We start from the raw sequence: 17,895 nt of genomic DNA on the forward strand, positions 1-17,895 counted from the left end.
AGAAAAAAGGGTAGTGTATAATTTGTCCGTGCTCCCATTCAATGTGCACCTTATTTTTTCCAACTTTATACAGTTTAAGATAGATTTGATCCAAGAGACATTAGTAGGAGCTGCAGAAGATTTCCATCCAAGTAAAATGAATCGTCTTGCTAGCTCAGCCTTGAAAAATAACAGGTCTGTTGCAACTCATTATTTGTCCAAATATGTCGTTTTTTTGGGATAAGATGAAAATAAACTGCACGTCTTTGGGTGAATAAAGTTGTCCGAATCTGAATCAGATATTTTTTACTCCACCCACTCAACACCCTGGTGGTAAAAGAGAGCGAGCAGAGCAGGTAGCATCCCCACCTTGATGTTGGCTACTTAAGAAACCTTCAAAACTGCATCGCTGCTTTTAAAAAGTGTCCTGTCAGACTTACCATTTGTTAACTAGTCACATTTCACAAACTTGGACCGTCACGGGCCAAGTTTCTGTAAAATGTCATGAAGAATGTGAAGTTGTTGCTAGAAACGTCAGGTGTCTGGTTAATCGTCTCAAGTGTGTTTGAAGAAATATATTGACAATCAGTTGAAAATGTCCTTATATTCTGTGCTCTTTCATGTTTTTAGTCAAAATAACTAACAAACATTTATATCTGAGTCCAATATTTAGCTCAGCCTTGAAAAATAACAGGCCTTCATGCAACGAGGAAAAGCCATGAATTGTTTTCTTTCATTTTAAATTACAAATAAATGCTTTAGATGATTGGCATTTTTTTTAGATTTGGCTGGAATACAAAAAAAAAACTAAAAAACTAAGCAGAAGATGTATCTTAAGGCTGCATGAACAAAAGTCCCAGGCTGGAGGAGGGAAGAAAGGGAGGAAGGAAAGAAGGAAGGAGGGAAGACACTGCTGCTAATTCAAGGACATCACTGAGAAATGTCTTTGCCTGCTGACCTCAGCATGGATACAGCTGACCCAGTTTTTTTTTTCAAATCTATTGTTTCCTCTCTTTCTTTAACCTCACCTTAAATTTCACAATACTAAGTGGTTTTTTTTTTTTTTTAATCTCCATGCGCCTGCGCCATCAACTTGATGGGTGTTACTGGAACCAATGAGCTGACAGCTCTCCCATCTTTGATATCTTGTTTAAACCCTGGTCTCCCTGCTGATGCTTTGATAAGACACTAACTGGGACATTTCCATTCTAATTAGAGCTTCAATTGCTAATTCCACATCGCCCGCTATAATTATCTCGGGGAAATTTTGCGCAGCATCTCCGACGCGTCTTGCGCTTCTGCAGGACACATTTCGGGTTGAGAGGTGAGTGTTTTAGCTAAATAACTTTTTAACTGATCCAACTTTACTCTTTATGAGCTCAAAACCTTGAAGGAACCAGGGGTGCACTTAATATGCATAAAGAAAAAACAGTAAAAATCAACCTGATCTTTAATATTTGATCAGTTCAGATGATTAAGATAAGATAAGATAAGATAATCCTTTATTTCTCCCTTAATGGGGAAACTCACTTTGTTTAGCAGCAGTACACTTAACACACACATGCAGGGGAGGGGTAAAAAAAAGTAAAAAAGTAAAAAAAAATATATAATTACGAGGTATAAACAGTATATACAGAGAGAGAGAGAAAAAGTGCAAAAAAGCAGGTAAGATGTGTGTGAGGTAGACACACGTATGGTATTGCACATCTTGTTATTGTTATTAGATTAGATAGTTATTATGATTAAAAGTGACATTTCGGGTTGTTTTTTTTCTGTTCTTTTTATTTTTTGGCTTTTCCATCCTTCTCTTTCATCCCCGCTGGCCATCTTGCCAGACAACTAGTTGCTCATAATAACCTCATAGGCGGTAATTGGAAATGCGCTCCCCCCTCTCTCTCCCTCTCTCTCTCTCTCCCTCTCTCTCTCTCCCCAGGGGCGCATGCGCACTGGCCAGCAGTTGCTGGTCAGTCTGAGAGGCAGCTGTTCTAGGGGTTGGTGAAATTCCAACATGGCAGTGGCCGCGGTCAGTGTTCCCTGCGTCCACTCGGGATGGCTTCAGCGCGCACGCAGCCAGGCTTAACCTCCGTCCGTCTGCAGAGCCGCTTTCCTCGGGATCGATGAGACCCTAAAAAAAAAACCCTTCCACCACCACCCCCAAGTGAGAGGTCAACCTGTCGCTATAGAAAAGAGGAACAAAAATCCAGGTAAGGAGGAAGGGGGAGTGCAGGGGATCCGCTGCGTCTGCAGTCAGACGCGCAGGACGGGAATAAAACCCCGTCATTTGGAGAAGAGAAGTTCCCCGGGTTCTAAACGATGCGTGAGCGAGATCTGCTGCAGAAAAACTGATTGACTTGTATTTTCTTTTTGCATTTCGGGGGTAAAGGAGCGTGCAGGAGCGTGCAAGAGCGTGCAGGAGCGTGCAGGAGCGCACCTGCGCCGCTGGAAGCTGCGTCCGTCCTCTTGCGCGTTTCACAGTTTGGACATCAGCTAAAAAAAAAAAAAAAAAAAAAAAAAAAAGCCAAATCCACAACTTGCATGCACGTTTGAGGCATTTCCAGGCATTTCCAGCTTGCACGGGGCGCCTGCGACACCGCGCACGGGGCAAGTCCAATGACACCGCAGTATTTAGTTATTTATTTATCATCTGAAACAAGCCCTGGACGGTTTTGAGGGCGTTGTGATCAGATTGAAGTCCTCCCGACTGACTCGCACCAGTTGATTTCCCTCCTCAGCCCCCTTCCTGTCATCCCGGGCTCCACTTTCTAATGAGATGCATGTAGGTTAGACTCCTTTTCTTGCAAGACTTGCAGGGCCCAAGTAGTGCTGCAGCCAAAACACTGCCGCCCCCCCCTCCCCTCCCCTTGCAAAGGAATCCTTCCTTCAAAATTGTTCACCACATATTAATAGCATTGATCTCACCTCCTCTTCCTCTCTCTTCCTCTCCCCTGTCTCAGCACGACATGATCAGCAGCAGCAGCAGCGTCTATGGTGAGTCTGTTTTTTGTTGTTTTTCATCAACTTCCTTCCATCAACTTTTCATTTTGTCTTTTTAAATTATTGCTTTAGGTAATGTTGGGGAAAAAAAAGACTTGAGACAGCTGGTGGAGCTGAATTTGAGCCCTGTTATCTGCACCAGCCTGCACCGTGTTTCATATCTGTCATAAATATAAAACGTGCATTTATTTAGTGTATTTTTGGGGTGTCAAATATCCCAAAATAGTTTTATTTATTTGTAATTTTTCTACTGCAGGCCATATCACACAAACACAAGCTACTGTAACAGTTTGTTAATTAATATTTGGTGACTAAGTGGGCTTCATTTAAATTACAGATGGCTTCATTTTCAGTGGCCCTAATTAATTTCTTTTTTTTAAGATATTAAATAAAGTCATAATTTGTCTTGGAATATTGTTGTAGAACTTTAGAAATCTTCAAATCTGCAGATTTAATAAGACAGGTAGGATTTAAAGTGATCATTTTTGTTAATTTCTGTTCAAACATGATTTTATTCATCTTTTAATGGTATTAGTGGCACATGTGAGTCAAAATACATATTTATATTTTATCTTTTTTATATTTCAACTTTTTGTAAATGGAAGCAGAATGCGGTGATAATTATTAATGTTATAATTTCAGTGAAATTTAAGACTAAAACCCAAATGAATGGGTTATTTTTGAGGGATTTCAAACGCGCGTATTTGTCGTGCGTTTCGTGCAGAAAGAAGGGCCGAGGCGACGCGGCGCCGCTCCGATTGCCGAGAACGCAGTTCCACCTTTGCACGTTCTTGGGTTTTCGTAGCAAGCATTATTGAAGACTCGACCTCTGACCTTTTGAGCGCACGCTCTGCAGAAACACACACATGCATTCGCTCCATATCCTCCACTCCTTCCTCCTCGTCTCTGCCGCTTCCCTGTTGGTGAACCGTCGGCTCCCTGCATACGTTTGAGTGTGTGTTCATCTTCCTGCTCATATGAATCACAGGACAGGCAGTAATTATGTTTGCTTTTTAAAAAGAGACCAGGTTTTTTTATTGTAAACAGTGTCGGCTGCACCTGAGGATTTTCATGCATATTTATCAGGAAGTTGTGCAGAACTGTTAGCTTGTCTAATTGCAGTTTTTTGGAGATTTCTGTTAGAAGCGGACTCCAAACCGGGGGGGGGGTATGTGGCTGCATCTGAAGCAGGGGTGTGTGTGGAAGTGTGTGTCGTAGATAAGTACTAACATATGGAGTGTATCCCTCGCTTCAGATCTGCACCCGTTGGCTGTGTGCGAGTGCAGCGGTGACAGTAGCAATAATCCCCCTCATTATACACGTAACGTATCGCCTCACATCTGTGGCAGCTAGCAGGGATAACAGGAGGGATAACAGGGAGAGAAGTGCGTACAGGTGCCTTTATTTCCCTAAACGTGGCCCCTGACGTGAACAGAGAGGGTGGCGGATGCTGCTCCCACCGGGGACGTAAATAAATGATCCTGACACTTTCTATCACTCTGTAATGTTTACTATTAAATGCTGTCCTACTGTCCCCCTGCGATCCAGCCTGCTCCCCCGTGGGACTGCTGGCAGATGTAAAGGGGGGATATTGTGGTTTTTGACGTGTACAAAGAGGCAGGAAGAAAGCCGGAGAGAGAGATGTTTGTTAGTTTCCTCGTCTGCGTCCGTATCAGTGCACTAGTCCTGTCTCAGCATCCTGACAAAAGGGCCTCTTCAAACGGCATCCAGGCAGGGCTGTCATCTTCTAGCAAATATGTTAAGTGTTATCTTTTGTGCTCCGGGCCTCGCCGAGTGGAGCTGGACCCCAGGGGAGCCTGGCGCATGCAAATAAAACAAATTCCTCTTGGACCTGTCTGTCTGTTTCACTCTGCTCCATCTCCCTGTCCCCCCCCCCCCCCCCCCCCCCCCCCGCGTCCCCGTCCGTCCTCGGCGTCGGCTCGACAGTGCGTCAGCCCGCCTCGTCTCCTCGCTCCCTCATCTATTTCACTCTTTGTCCACTTATTTTCCCTCCTCTCCGTCCCAGAAGACGGTGCCGGGGCTTTGTGTCAGCTAACTGTAGCGAAGGGTGTGCAGTCTTTGTGTGTTTTTGCCTGCGTCTTGCTGACAGCCCCCCCCCACCCCCCGCCCCCCCCGCGCTGATCCCGGTTCCTTCTCCTAGAGATGGCGAGCAGCTGTCGGCAGGACCGCTGCCTGCGCTTCTCCGTAGATGAGCAGACGCCAATTCCTGAAAATCCTTGACACCGTGATCCTCTGTACCTCCCCCTCTTATTGCTACACTGGCTGCATTTTATTTAGTTTCCTATGGGTGGGGGGGGGGTTGTTTTTTAGTGACAGTTGATGAAGTCTTTTTATTTCTTTTGCATCCTCACGTCTCACTCACAGAGTCTGGGGGGGGTGGGGACTGGGAGCCAGGACTCCAGGATGCGTTAATCTCATTACGGCTCCTGCAGCTGGAACTGGGATGCCCCCCCAGAATCGCGCTTATGCGCTTGAGAGACGTGGACAGTGATCCTCCTTCAGAACCGGCTCGGAGGCTGAGGGTGAGAGGAAGTTAGAAACCCGGGAAGACAGGCCGGGCGAGGCGGCGACAGCAGCTGCGGGGTCAGCCCGGGTCTCCGTCTGCAGCTGAGATCCTCAGGAGACGGGGGGGCGGGGGCGGGGGGGCAAACCCATCACAGATCAGAGCCGCCAAATTCTCTCCGTATTTCTCTACAAATCCCTGCAAAATGAAAGGCATCACCTCCGTGATGATCAACTCTTTTTGTTGATTTTAATCAAGTGCTTCATGTTTTTATTCGCTTCTTTTGCAGACCGCTGCTCCCCTTTTCTGCAGACGTCCCTGCTCACTCTCTTTACTCTCTTCCCTGCGTCCAAGGCCCCGGATCCTGGCCGAGCATGTAGATGTGTTAAGTACGCTAGGAACTTGGTAGGCCTGAGCAGATATGGAGTAGGGGCATGATCCAGGTCCTGGTCCAGGTTTCTTCCTCCTAAAGGGGAGTTTTTCTTGCCACTGTTTGGGTTAAGGCTTTTATCACACTAGGGGAGTTTTTACCTGCCATTGTTTATGTAATAATTGCTCGGGGGTCATGATCTGGGTCTCTGGAAACATCCTAGAGACAACTTCTGTTGCAATAGACGCTATATAAATAATATGGCGGCACACAGCTCATCCTCTACATCTCGCCGTCAAACGAGAAGGTTTCTAATTAGCTTATTGTCGTGGAAGTTAAATATTGCATTGATATGCATAATAGCTCGCCACGATGGATGCTATTGAGACGCTTCTTTTTTTCTTTTTTCTTTTTTCCCCACTCGTGGAAAGAAGCATGAGAAAAAGCGAGAGAAAGAGCTGTCTGCAACGTCTGTTCCTCTCGCTGGGCTCTGGCTGGATGGCTTGATCTGATCCAATCCAAATCCAATCCAATTTTATCTGTTAAGCACGTTTAAAACAACCACAGCTGAGCAAAGTGCTGTACAGAATAAATAACGAGACAAAACAGCTCAAGACATAAAATGTTAAATAAAATAAAGGTAAGAGTCATACCATCAATCAATAAAATAGGATAAAATAAAAGATAAAGGCAAGGCAAGTTTATTTGTAGAGCACAATTCAACACAAGGTAATTCAAAGTGCTTTACATCAACATTAAAAGCGGCAAGACTCAATTAAACAGTAAATAACAAATAAAATGAAAAAAAAAATGATAAGAAAAGAGGTAAAATAATAAAAAGCACAAGTTGTTAAAAGTTAAGAGTACAGCAGGTACATCTCATTCTTACAATGGCAAGAATTATGTTTCTATACGGTCAAAACGTACAAAGACCGGGTCAAATACAGTATTACAAAAGTAATCTGTAACAATTCGTACGGTGAATTAAACTAATTTGACAATTCTATGCCACAATGCCTGTTTCCAGGTCTTATTTCACACAACTGACGAGAATTAAAAAGAATAAAAGGATAAAATAAAGTAAAGTCAACTGTCTTGCTAAGTGTTAAAAGCCAAGATCTGATTCCAGTAACGCTGGGAGAGGTAGTCGCCGCCCGCTCCATACCCCCCCCCGTCCCCCCGCCCCCCCGCTTCCTGATCCTGGATCAGTCTGAACGTCTTGATTAGCCAGCCGTCTCGTGAGACGACCAACTAAGTTGGCAAAACTTACCCCCCCAACCCCTTTTTTTAAGTGTGTAGTATATGAACAATGGCTGATCGGGTGTGAGAGGGAGTGTAAGTGTGTGTGTGTGTGTGTGTGTGTGTGTGTGTGTGTGTGTGTGTGTGTGTGTGCGTGAGCTTGGAGGGCTGCCAGGGGGATGCACACAAAGGATGCTGAGTGGCTGGGCGTGTGGCACGGCATCGCGGAGCTGCCTGTGGCCCCTGGAAGATGGACACAAACTGGGAGCGAGTGCGACTGCAGCTGCTGTCGCCGAGCAGCTCCAGATCCTGCCGCATCCGTCTGCAGAGCTGCTGCTAAAAAAGGATCGACAGTATTTCTCTTTAATTAAATTCACCTCTGAATATCTAGTAAATCCCAACTGCCTTCAAATTTGCTGTTTGGTCTAAAACTAAGAAAATAAATACAATTCTAATCCCATGTAAGAAACAGCAAAATTGGTTCCTTTGTAAAAATAATTGTTTATAACAACTAATCAGTTCCCTTTAAAAAAAAAAAAGTCAAAATCTGTTGCTCAAATCAGCTAAGTATTTCAGCTGGGACTTAAATCTCTACTGAATCAATTGAGTTTATCTTTTTACTTAGTTTTTTTTAATCTAAAATGAAAATGCTGTTTCCTCTTAACTGGGCCTTTGAGTATTTGGACACCTGGAAACTTGTTCGTTAGGGGGACCTCCACGTTTTGGGTCCAAATATTCCTTTTTTTTTCTCCCCTCAGCATATTAGACTCCATATCTCTCTGCTAAGTGTGGAAATAATAAACGAATACAGCCTTCGATTGGCCATAAGCAGACGGCGCTCTCTCTCACTCGGCGGCGGCCGTGAACCTCGACCGCCGAGATGATTCGGTTCACTTTGGCTGTAAAAAGGAAGCCGATGCGCCGAAGACTTCGGCCGCCACCTTAAACTGATCAATGACAAGACAAAAGGCAGTGTGCTAAATATGCAGCTGCAGCCATGAAAAATACCCTCCATGCAGTGTTATTACAATGTTATTACTAGTTACTCCATTATCAGATCGTTTTAACTGTGACAAGCAGCACCTACTGTATAGATGATATAGTAAAATGCAATAAGTGCAAGTCCTACTAAAATAAATGTATATATTTCCAGTACAGAGTACTTATATTGGCCCAGCACAGGTACCGTACTTAGGGAGAGGAATGTACGTCCCTCAATTTATTTGCAACAATGGCCCTTTTTTTCTTTTTCTTTTTTTTATGGATGCTCAGTATCCAAGGCAACATTTTTAAATGACTACAACATGAAGATAATTACTTAGCGATGAGGTAAAACAAAAATGGCACACAAAAAGCTAATTTGGTTCAATTTGGAATACATTTAATTCTTTTAAATCTTTGAAAATCTGTTGGTGAAGCCCCAGCAAGCAGGGCAGGAAGGGGTGTGTGTGTGTGTGTGTGTGTGTGTGTGTGTGTGTGTGTGTGTGTGTGTGTGTGTGTGTGTGTGTGTGTGTGTGTGTGTGTGTGTGTGTGTGTGTTTGTGTGTGTGTGTGTGTTGGCCAAGTTTTACCCACAGGAAGCAGGAGAGAGCATTAGGATGTTGCTTGTATGACTCTGCTGGCAGGATGGACACATGTGGCAGATAGCTAATGATAGCATGCAGCGCATAATGAGATCCTACTCTCCGTCTGTCTCCCCTACCTGGCATCATGCATTAACCATACAAGAGGAAGAGGAGGCACGCATGGTATTGACTTTTGAGTGGGTGTCTGCTTGTCCGTTGCTGGTTTTGTTTAGCACTCGGAGGTCAGCATGGCTGCAAGCGCCGTGCATTTATATCAAGCTCTTTTTTTTCTTCTTTTTGTTTGTTTTATTTTATTTTCACGGGCAGGAGCTTTTTTTTTTTTTTTTTTTGAGGTGAGAATCTCTCCTCCTCTGCACCTCTTGAGCTCTGTTAAATGGTCGTAAATTGATTTTGGATGCAATGCAATGTGTACACTTAACAAGCCAAATGGGTTCAGTTTGTCGAGTTAGTTTGTGTGGTCAGAAGATTATTCTATTAATGTATTGCTCACACTGTAACCCGCGGTATGTTGTGTGAAGGAGGGAGGCGCTGGCAGCGCTCCATCTTCTTGCCCAGTAACATATATTTATCCTCTCCACTACACAATACTCTAGGCTGCTCAAATCCCCCAGGGGGTCCCAATGACATGCTTACTAATGTGTGCTTTGGAAACGGAGTGCTATTGTATCCCCTAAATCTCTCAAAGCACTGTATGATTTGCCCATTGTCATTAAATCGCTTTGCTTGTGCCAAGTACTTGCATCTCACAGAGGCTTAATGCTTTGAGGGTTTCAGGGACAGTTTCGAGTTCCTCTTTTGTTGATTTCAGGGAAAAGTGCCAAGACTGCTGCGCGGAATATTGTTTTGAGTACGGAGGAAGGAGGGGAGGCAGGGCCACTGCCAAGCGACGGCATTGAGCCCCGTGAATGGGCCATTCATATTTAGGAGAATCACCCAGATGCCATATTGTGGGCTCAACAACGCAAAATATTCTCCAACAAGGGCGGGATTGTTGCAGGGTTTTGAGTTGTGGAAGTGAAAGAGACGTTGGAAAATTGAAGAAAAAAACAAAACAGAAAAGAGTTGTCTTAGTTTTAGTACATGACTGAAAACATCTTGAATCATACATTAACATTGTCATGCCAAAATTTCAGCATCATTCCTTTGTTTTTTCTTTTGTTTGTTTGGTCTTAAAAGGTAACGCACATTCCTGAATTATTGTGTGACACTGCATAACCCCCTCACCCCAAGGATGCAAAGCAAAGCCCCTGTTTTCAACCATGTCTTCCTACGTCTGTTCATAGCGGGCAGTTTTAGGGGGGCGGAGTCAGCCACTCCAACAAGCCCCGGCTCTTCTGCATGGTGTGCCGCTTATGAAATAGAGGGTATGCATTGACGTCACTTCCCCACTGGACCAGCCCCCTTACTCGCACTTAGCGGCAAAACATCAGCAAAAACAGCTGCAACTAGCGGAGAAGACGGGATAACAGCCGATTATGGGCTTAAATTAAAGGCAGTTGGACTTGACAGTGACCCGTACAGTTACCCCAAGAACCAGTGGTCCATGGACATTAATATTTGGCCACAAATCCTGTTATTTATATGTACTTAATTTCTACGCCAGGGAAATACACGAAGCAAAGCTTGAAGGCTTACAAAAGTCTTGACGCTTGGTCCTACTTCAAGGCAGGATTTGTTGGTGAAATTAAAGTGATGAGGACACCGAACTTTATGACTTGACCGTTTAACGTTAGCTACCCAAAAATCCAACATTACCTGATACAAAATGGGAACCGCAAATCCACATTTCGGTGCCTGGAATCCAGTTGTTTCTGTGAATTGCAGCGATCCATTTGTCTCTCTCAAGCTTATTTTTCGGCAGTCTGTAAAACGATAACTCTGATTTCTTGCTAAATCTATGAGTACAGTCGATCGCACAACAGCTCTTTCCCATTTGACATGTTTTCCAGTTGCTCAAACTGAAAGTCTACGCTGCCACTCAGTCTTTCTGCCACTCAGTCTTTCTGCCACTCAGTGGGCGTAACCCGCTGTGAAGTCGCATCTGTGACGTCATGCACATTCCCTCTATTGCCATATGCACGTTTCTCCGCCTATTTCTGAGGTCCAGCAAATGCAGGAATATGCAAAGTTGGGTGTAGATCAAGACAAAGAAGGTGGATAATTCCACTCTTGGGGCTATCATGTCACCCGGAGGAAAGTGTTTATCCCAAATGTCCAATTTAGATATGATAAAGGAAAATATGCAGCGTCAACCATTTAGAAAGCAGGGTTTGGCCCTTCTGTTGTGACCCCTGGTAGCCCAGATCAGCAGGAGTTACCAGTATGTGGTCTATAACGCCTTCCTCGCTGCTGTCCAACTGAACACCCTTGAAACAGACCAACTCGTGTTGTTACCGCGGTCTAAAACGGGCCTCAGCGAAATGTCATTGTGTTCTTTTATATCATGCCAGTACTGAGTATTAATCATGGCTGGATCTGTGCCTGAGAGGCTGATCAAATTTATTGTTTGGCTGCACGGGACAGTAATGGGTGTTTAATTACTCAATAAAAGCCCTTTTATAGATTCCCAGGCCTCCTGTGTGTTGAGCAAATGGTATTGATCTGTGTCTGGGCTGCAACATGATAGCTTGTGAAGGAGAATTAGAGCCGTTAGCCCGCTAGCATTTTCTCATTCATTAGTTGCATTAGCCAGAGGGTGGTTAAGACGTAGCATCGTTGTTAATACCAGAGTCTCAAAGGTCTTTGTGTTGTGAAGCTCCTTATTTACACAAATATGGATTAGATGCGCAGTAACTATGTGGAAAGCGTTCAAGTAAGAGTTTCCAGGATGGCGCGCTTGCTTTTTCTCTATATTAAGCTTCTGTTGGCGCAGTTTGGTCTTTGTGTTAACCACGGTATAATCCACAAGGATAACTGTGACAACACCCTGTAGCAAAGTGGTGAGCTGTACATTGGACTACCTTTTAGTCCACACAGTTAATCCCACCACTTCCACACCCCCTAATCTGTAATCTGACTACTTTTCCTCCTCCACATCCTCCTCCTCCTCCTCCTCCTCTTTCTTCTCAAAGGCTTAAATCTGGGTCTGTGTCCTCCGGCTCAACTCGCAGTCTCAACAGTAACTTTCACATGCAGGAGAAAGTGGAGCGATAATGACAGCCAGCTTCAGCTCAGTCCTTCCATGTGGTGTTCTGTCCGTGCGTTCACACCAGCATACAAATGGTGCTCATACGCAGGACTGCGTGATGTCCAGTCGCTTTCTTTTTTTTTCTTTCTCTTTGCTTAACTGCATCTGCCTTGCATCCATTGTTCTTTTATGTTCAGAGCATATCGCTTCCTCTGTGATGCAGGGTGAAACCAATGGAATATCTCCCTTGATGTGTCTATATCAAATGAATGTGGCCTATTACAGAAGTGGCGGAGTCAGTTGGGTGGCTTTGTGCACTAAAAAAAAAGGCCTGCAAGGGACCATGAAAGAGACATTGTCCAGTCCAGACCATACAGTTCCTTTATAGATAAATGGATTTTCATGCTTATCAAGTGGGACAGTGACTTGAGTGAAAACTGTGGAGAATGTTGAATTATTCTCACTGTTGGGCTGTACTTGTGGATAACTGTAGCTTTAAGTGTGTGTGGTCTTTTATTGTCCTGCAGCAAGTTTTTTATTTTTTTATGTTTTTTTTTGGGGGGGGGGGGGGCTTCAGTTGGAAATAATGCAGTGTGCACTATTAATACTACAAATGTGTATTCTGCACGGAGCTGAATGCATCTGTCTAAGAGAATATGACACCCAGAGCAGCGGCTCATTGAAATATTAGGTATTCAAGTTGTGCTCCACGGTGGGGAGGAAGAAGTAAAGAATTCAACAGATTTAGCCTCTTTAGTGCTTAAGACAATATAATACATCATGAAAACAGACTTAGTTTTTCATTAGACATATACCTCACATGCTGTTCTAACTCTGCAGTGGATGCTTACATTTTTCTTTTCTAGTAAAAGTGACAGCAAAGCTTCAAGAACTGTCACTTCTCTGTTGTAGACCTGAGGTGTCCATCTGCGATTGGGATGAAAAGGGTGTTCATTTATTTTCTTTCCTGCTCAGAATTTTCCAGAAGTTTGAAAAACACAACAAAAAAACAAAAATAGTGTTGGTCGGCGTCTTGGAGATGGGGGATGACGTGAACTACAAGACATTTGTGGTATTCCTAAAGTTCAAGAAAGAAACGTTTTTATACAGTCTCTAGGTAATTGTATTACCAAACTCTTAACAAATGTAAATTTAGTGTAACCTAGAGGAAACACTTGGCAAGGACAATGTTTAAAAATATTTTTTTTTGGCTTTGATGCTTAGAAAATAAGAAAAAAAAAAAGAACATAAGAACCCCAATTTTGATGATTTCCTTTAAAACTGCTTGTAGTTTGAGCAGAATATCAGGGCTGGTAGCATATGTTACGCTAACTGGATAAATTACAACATAGCTAATGAATAAAACAAGCTTCTGTCTTTTTTTCTTCCTTTTTTTTCCCTAGTCCTGGTTTTAACATTAGTTTAAGCTTTGTACGTATGTTTTCACAAACGTACTGCAGTTTTGATGTTTCAGAGCTACGTGCTAACACGAGGGAAATGCTCCTTCAAAATAAGGGTCATTCGTGTGCCAAAGCCGTGTGTATTTTGTAAAATATTCGCTTTTGGAAGATTTTTAAAAACTAGCAATTACATTTTGAAGGCCTTGTGAGTAAACTTTTGAAGCATTAATATTGTGTAATGTTAACATTTAATGGTCACAGCAGCATCATCGTAGTTGGTCTGAGATCCACAAGAAAGTGCAGTAAAAGATTTGCTTTTCCTCACTGCAAGTGAGTCGTACGTAGAAAAACTCTGATGGGTGTGGAGTCCAGGACGTCTTGCCAATATTTGTCAGAGTGTGTAATGTGTGCGCGGATGCAGCGCGTCTAAGAAACCCTTAAACCATCCTCTTTCATATAATAAGTAATAAGCATACTTCCAGGTGCTGAGTGGAAATAATGGAGCGGTTGTGTCCTGGTGCACATGGACATGTTTATCTGGATGCACGTTTTAGACAAATGTCATTTATGTCTCAACAAATACACTCGTGGGTTTTGTAGTTTAGAAACAATAAAGGAAATGATCAAAAACTGCTGCCTGGACATGCGACTGCGAGGCGGCGTCTGCTCGATGTGGAGCCAATGATCTCGGTAATCTGCCCGTGCTGTGGGACAGGTCTATTGGTCCACAAATCAATGGGCCTCATGTCCGTAGCATTAGGCTAACATAGCGCTGAGATGGGTAAACAGGCTGTTTAATTCCCCTGGACACCAGCCAGGTGGACACTCCTCTTTTCGCTTTCTCCTGATCCCTTCGCTTTTATTTTCTCCTTCCACCTCTCATTCTATCATCCTCTTACACTCCTTCCTCCTCTCCACTTCAGTCAATGCGGTTATTCTCAGTGGACGAGTGCTTACAGGAATATTGCTTGGAGGGATTGTGTGTTTGTCTGTGTGTGTAAAGGGGAGATATTTTGGCCAATGAACCCTTGTTGTGCTCTGTCCTCCAGTACTGTGTCTATACTGAGTAAGTGATCCCTTGGGATGCAGAACACACATCCAGCATCCCTCCCTATCTCTCCATATGTGTCTCCTCCTCTCCCCCCCATCTCCCTATCACTGTATGTTTGTCTCCGTCTTTGTTTCTCTCTTAGTGTATCTGCTTGGCATTCTGTTTCTGTCTCTCTGTCTCCTCTCTCTAAATTTGCTCCCCACTGCCTTTTTTTTTCGCCTCTGTCTTCAGATATATACGAAGCAAACAAGTGTGATAATATGAGGGGGCTGCATCAAAAACAAACATGCACTCTCATGATTAGAAAAATGCAGATTTATGCCCAGATGGCAAGAAGTTTATCACTTCCTCCAAATAAAACACCACCTCTGTCTCCGTGTTTTATGGAGCATCTGATTTCCCTATATGGATGCGACTAATGACTTAGCTTGCATAACATCAGCAATTCAATTTACCCACTTTACCACTGTGCCACATGTCTTATTTAGAGTTAGACGATTTGGAATAGAGTGGTAATTGAAGTAGTGTGTGGTGATTGACAAGGGCTGCTGGCTGTATTGCTCTTGTGTGCCTCATTTCCTGTGTAGTGTCGGACATTGCTAAGATAAAGAGGTGCGTGGATCTGAGCGCTTCGGGGACACCTCCCAACCTGATGAAGGGATGCGTGAAGCTGTGACCGAGTCCAGGGAAGAGGGAGGTGGGGTCGGGCAGCATTCGCACATGCAGATCTGCGCTGGGAGGGAAATCAGAGTTACTGGGGCAACGCTATATATGAAAGTTGCGCCGGCCAGCCTCGGTCTGTCGAGGCTTCGTGTTTGACTGTCGTGCCAGAACATTTTATTGTTGCTAGGAGACGCTGAAACCCTCAAACACATCTGGTCAGCTGTTAGTGCATGTTGTCGAAAAAGAGCCAGGGCATCTGCAGCAGTATGAAGTTCCAAAAAAACAGTCTATAGACTGAATGTCAATCACTGCTGGCCGCGGCAGGAAACACGCGAGTTGTATCAGCCTTCTGGAGGAGTTGCAGGTAAATGTGTTGTGTTCGAGGTTAACGGCCAGGAGTTTGAAAAGGTGAAGAAAAAAACACCAAACTAGGTTATGTTATGAGAGGAGGGAAGAAAAACCCCACCACTCTCTAAAATGGAAATATCCTAGCGTGGTTTTCTGGCTGCTCTGTCGGCTCTTAGTTCCTCAGCGTTGACTCATCGCCCCCGTGGGACCTCAGTGGTGGAATGACATTCATCTTGGAGCAGGCCTGCCGAGCCCGTCCTTATCTAACGTCCCGACTCATCTCTTTAATAAATACACCCTTTTGTCCCTGCTTTGCACGGCTCTTCTACTTCTACTGCTTGAAAGCCCAAGGTACGGACATCAAAATTCAAGGTTCAGACAGGGAAGCAGCACTGAAATGTTGCGTGCAGATGATATACTTGCACTGTGAACATTTATGAAAAAAAAAACCTATGAGAAGGATAAAAGTCCTGGTGACGTTGCACATCCACTGTGTTGTCATGTCTTTCTCGCCTTAGAGCAAAGCTGTATTCAAATATAAAGGGTGTGTTAATTAAGTCATCCTCTAATAACACTCTTTAACCAAATTAAAGCAAAATTCTTTGTACTTATTTAGGGATATGTATTGGCAGATGGTGTGAAAAATGTGGGAACACTGCTATGATTTTGCAACATTTGAAGTATCGTAATGCTTCATCTGGCCGCTGTCAGTGCAGTTTTTATAAGTTTTGAATGGTCTTAGATCAGAAGAACAAAACATTTTTAGTTCATAAAACAGTGATAACACGAGCTTCGAAGAAAAATGTCAATATACAACGTAGAAGTCTTCTTAACCTTATTTGACTTGTGTGCACCCAGCCATGTCCCACCCTTTAATCCTTTTTTTGAAAATGTTTGAAAAACTTTTTTTTGTTCTTATAGAGTAAGTGTAGCCTGTTGTCTCATTTGGAAGAAACCGGCTGCTGTTCTTGGGGAGTGATTCCCGTTAAAGACCAGTGGCTCTTAGGTGGTGCCATGGTCTGAGTTTGGAGAGATGAGGGACAGCAGAAAGTTGAGGGTCTGGCAGGAATGAACGAGTGAGTGAATGAACTAAGGGTGAAAAACTGCTGACTTAAAGGGGTAAAAGCTCACTTTACTTCCCTAATGCCAAAGTGCTTGGTGCTCCAGGCTGGACTCAAATACCCCGATATCCATTCATTCGTGACGTGGACATGAGGTTTTCAATTTAGGTATTCAGATATTATTTGATTCATATTTTGCATCCAAGCTGCAAGATACATTTACCATCATGGATAAGACCTGTGTGGGAACAGCCAAAAATAGTCCCCTGAATACATAGAGCATCATACAGCCAAGTACTTGAACAGCAGTTGATTGTGCGGGACTGCAATGGTGGAAACAAGCAGCTAGCTGCCAGCACACCTCGCTAATGTTAATGCGGTGTCCACGGTCAAATAGATACATTATTGCTCTACATACAATTGAGTGGGATTGATCAGTGCTGGTCATTTGGATAAAGATTGTTAGATTGGATTGATATTAGCTAGGAGATGAAAAAGTTTAAATGCACACACAAACCACCACTAGGGGGATTAGACATTCTGAACGTGGGTTTTTTAAGTGTGGTTTTGTAAACAGTATCCCAACCTGGTGTGCTTTTTATATCCTCACGAACATAGCTAGCAGTCGTAGCCATTGTAATCAAGCCATTTGAACGTCCATACTGCGTAAAATTGCAGTTCATCAACAGGCCACTAGGGGGTTGGCTCCAAAACAGTCGATCCTTGAGGTCCAGTGTTTAAATGTCCAACTTTGCAGCATGCACAGGATAAAATGGGTGTAGAAAATGGATGGATGGATGGATGGATGGATGGATGGATGGATGGATGGATGGATGGATGGATGGATGGATGGATGGATGGATGGATGGATGGGTAGTGATTTACTGGCAGCTCTGCAGCTTTTTCAGACCCTCTGGTCTTCTATTTGGAAGGGTTAGGTCCTTCAGCCAGTCCACGCCACGCTGTGGAGCTGCTGGCGAAGTCTGCAGCGAAACATCCCCATGCATTTAGCTAACACTTGAGTAACACAAGCTGCCTGCTCTTGGCTTAGCTTCTTCTTTGGACCCTCCGGGTTCAACCGAAACCGGTCACGATGGTGATTGCGGATCCAAGCGGAGCTTCGCTGGTCCTCATTTCGGATGTTGTTTCACATATATTAATATAGAGCATCATAGCTCAGCATTTGCTAAGTCAACTGCCCTAAAAGGGCTAACTTTGATTGACATAAGGTGAGCGTGTTCCAGCTGGCTTGTGATCAGGGCTGGGGATCGATTCAAATGTCAAGAATCGATTCGGTTCCGATTCTTAAGATTCAGAATTGATTATCAAGATTTTTATTCGATTCAATTCGATTCCGATATCGATTTGGGAGTGTTATTAAAACATGCATGAATTATATGACTGTAGTTCTGCAACATATTAATACTAGTATTATATTGAGATTAAACAGCAAGTATTGGCAGCTACTGATGCTGTAAGGACCAATCAGCTCCCAGAATGCTGATAGAACTGCTTTCAGAAACATTGTGTGGAGTAGAATTATCAAACAGATCC

The 17,895-nt window shown here is 43.7% G+C and overlaps 1 protein-coding gene across 1 annotated transcript in view; it reads left to right on the forward strand.

The window, feature by feature from the left end:
- Positions 1-2,889: 2,889 nt before the first annotated feature.
- The window catches only part of LOC133425034 (fidgetin-like), a 49,099-nt gene continuing 34,093 nt past the window's right edge, over positions 2,890-17,895 (forward strand). Inside the window, exon 1 of the mRNA XM_061715684.1 lies at positions 2,890-2,967. Within this exon, the coding sequence (XP_061571668.1) occupies positions 2,940-2,967 (28 nt within the window). The 5' untranslated portion in view covers positions 2,890-2,939. The remainder of the gene's footprint in view (positions 2,968-17,895) is intronic.

The sequence above is a fragment of the Cololabis saira genome, chromosome 24, assembly GCF_033807715.1.
Source record: "Cololabis saira isolate AMF1-May2022 chromosome 24, fColSai1.1, whole genome shotgun sequence".
Taxonomy (NCBI): Eukaryota; Metazoa; Chordata; class Actinopteri; order Beloniformes; family Belonidae; genus Cololabis; species Cololabis saira.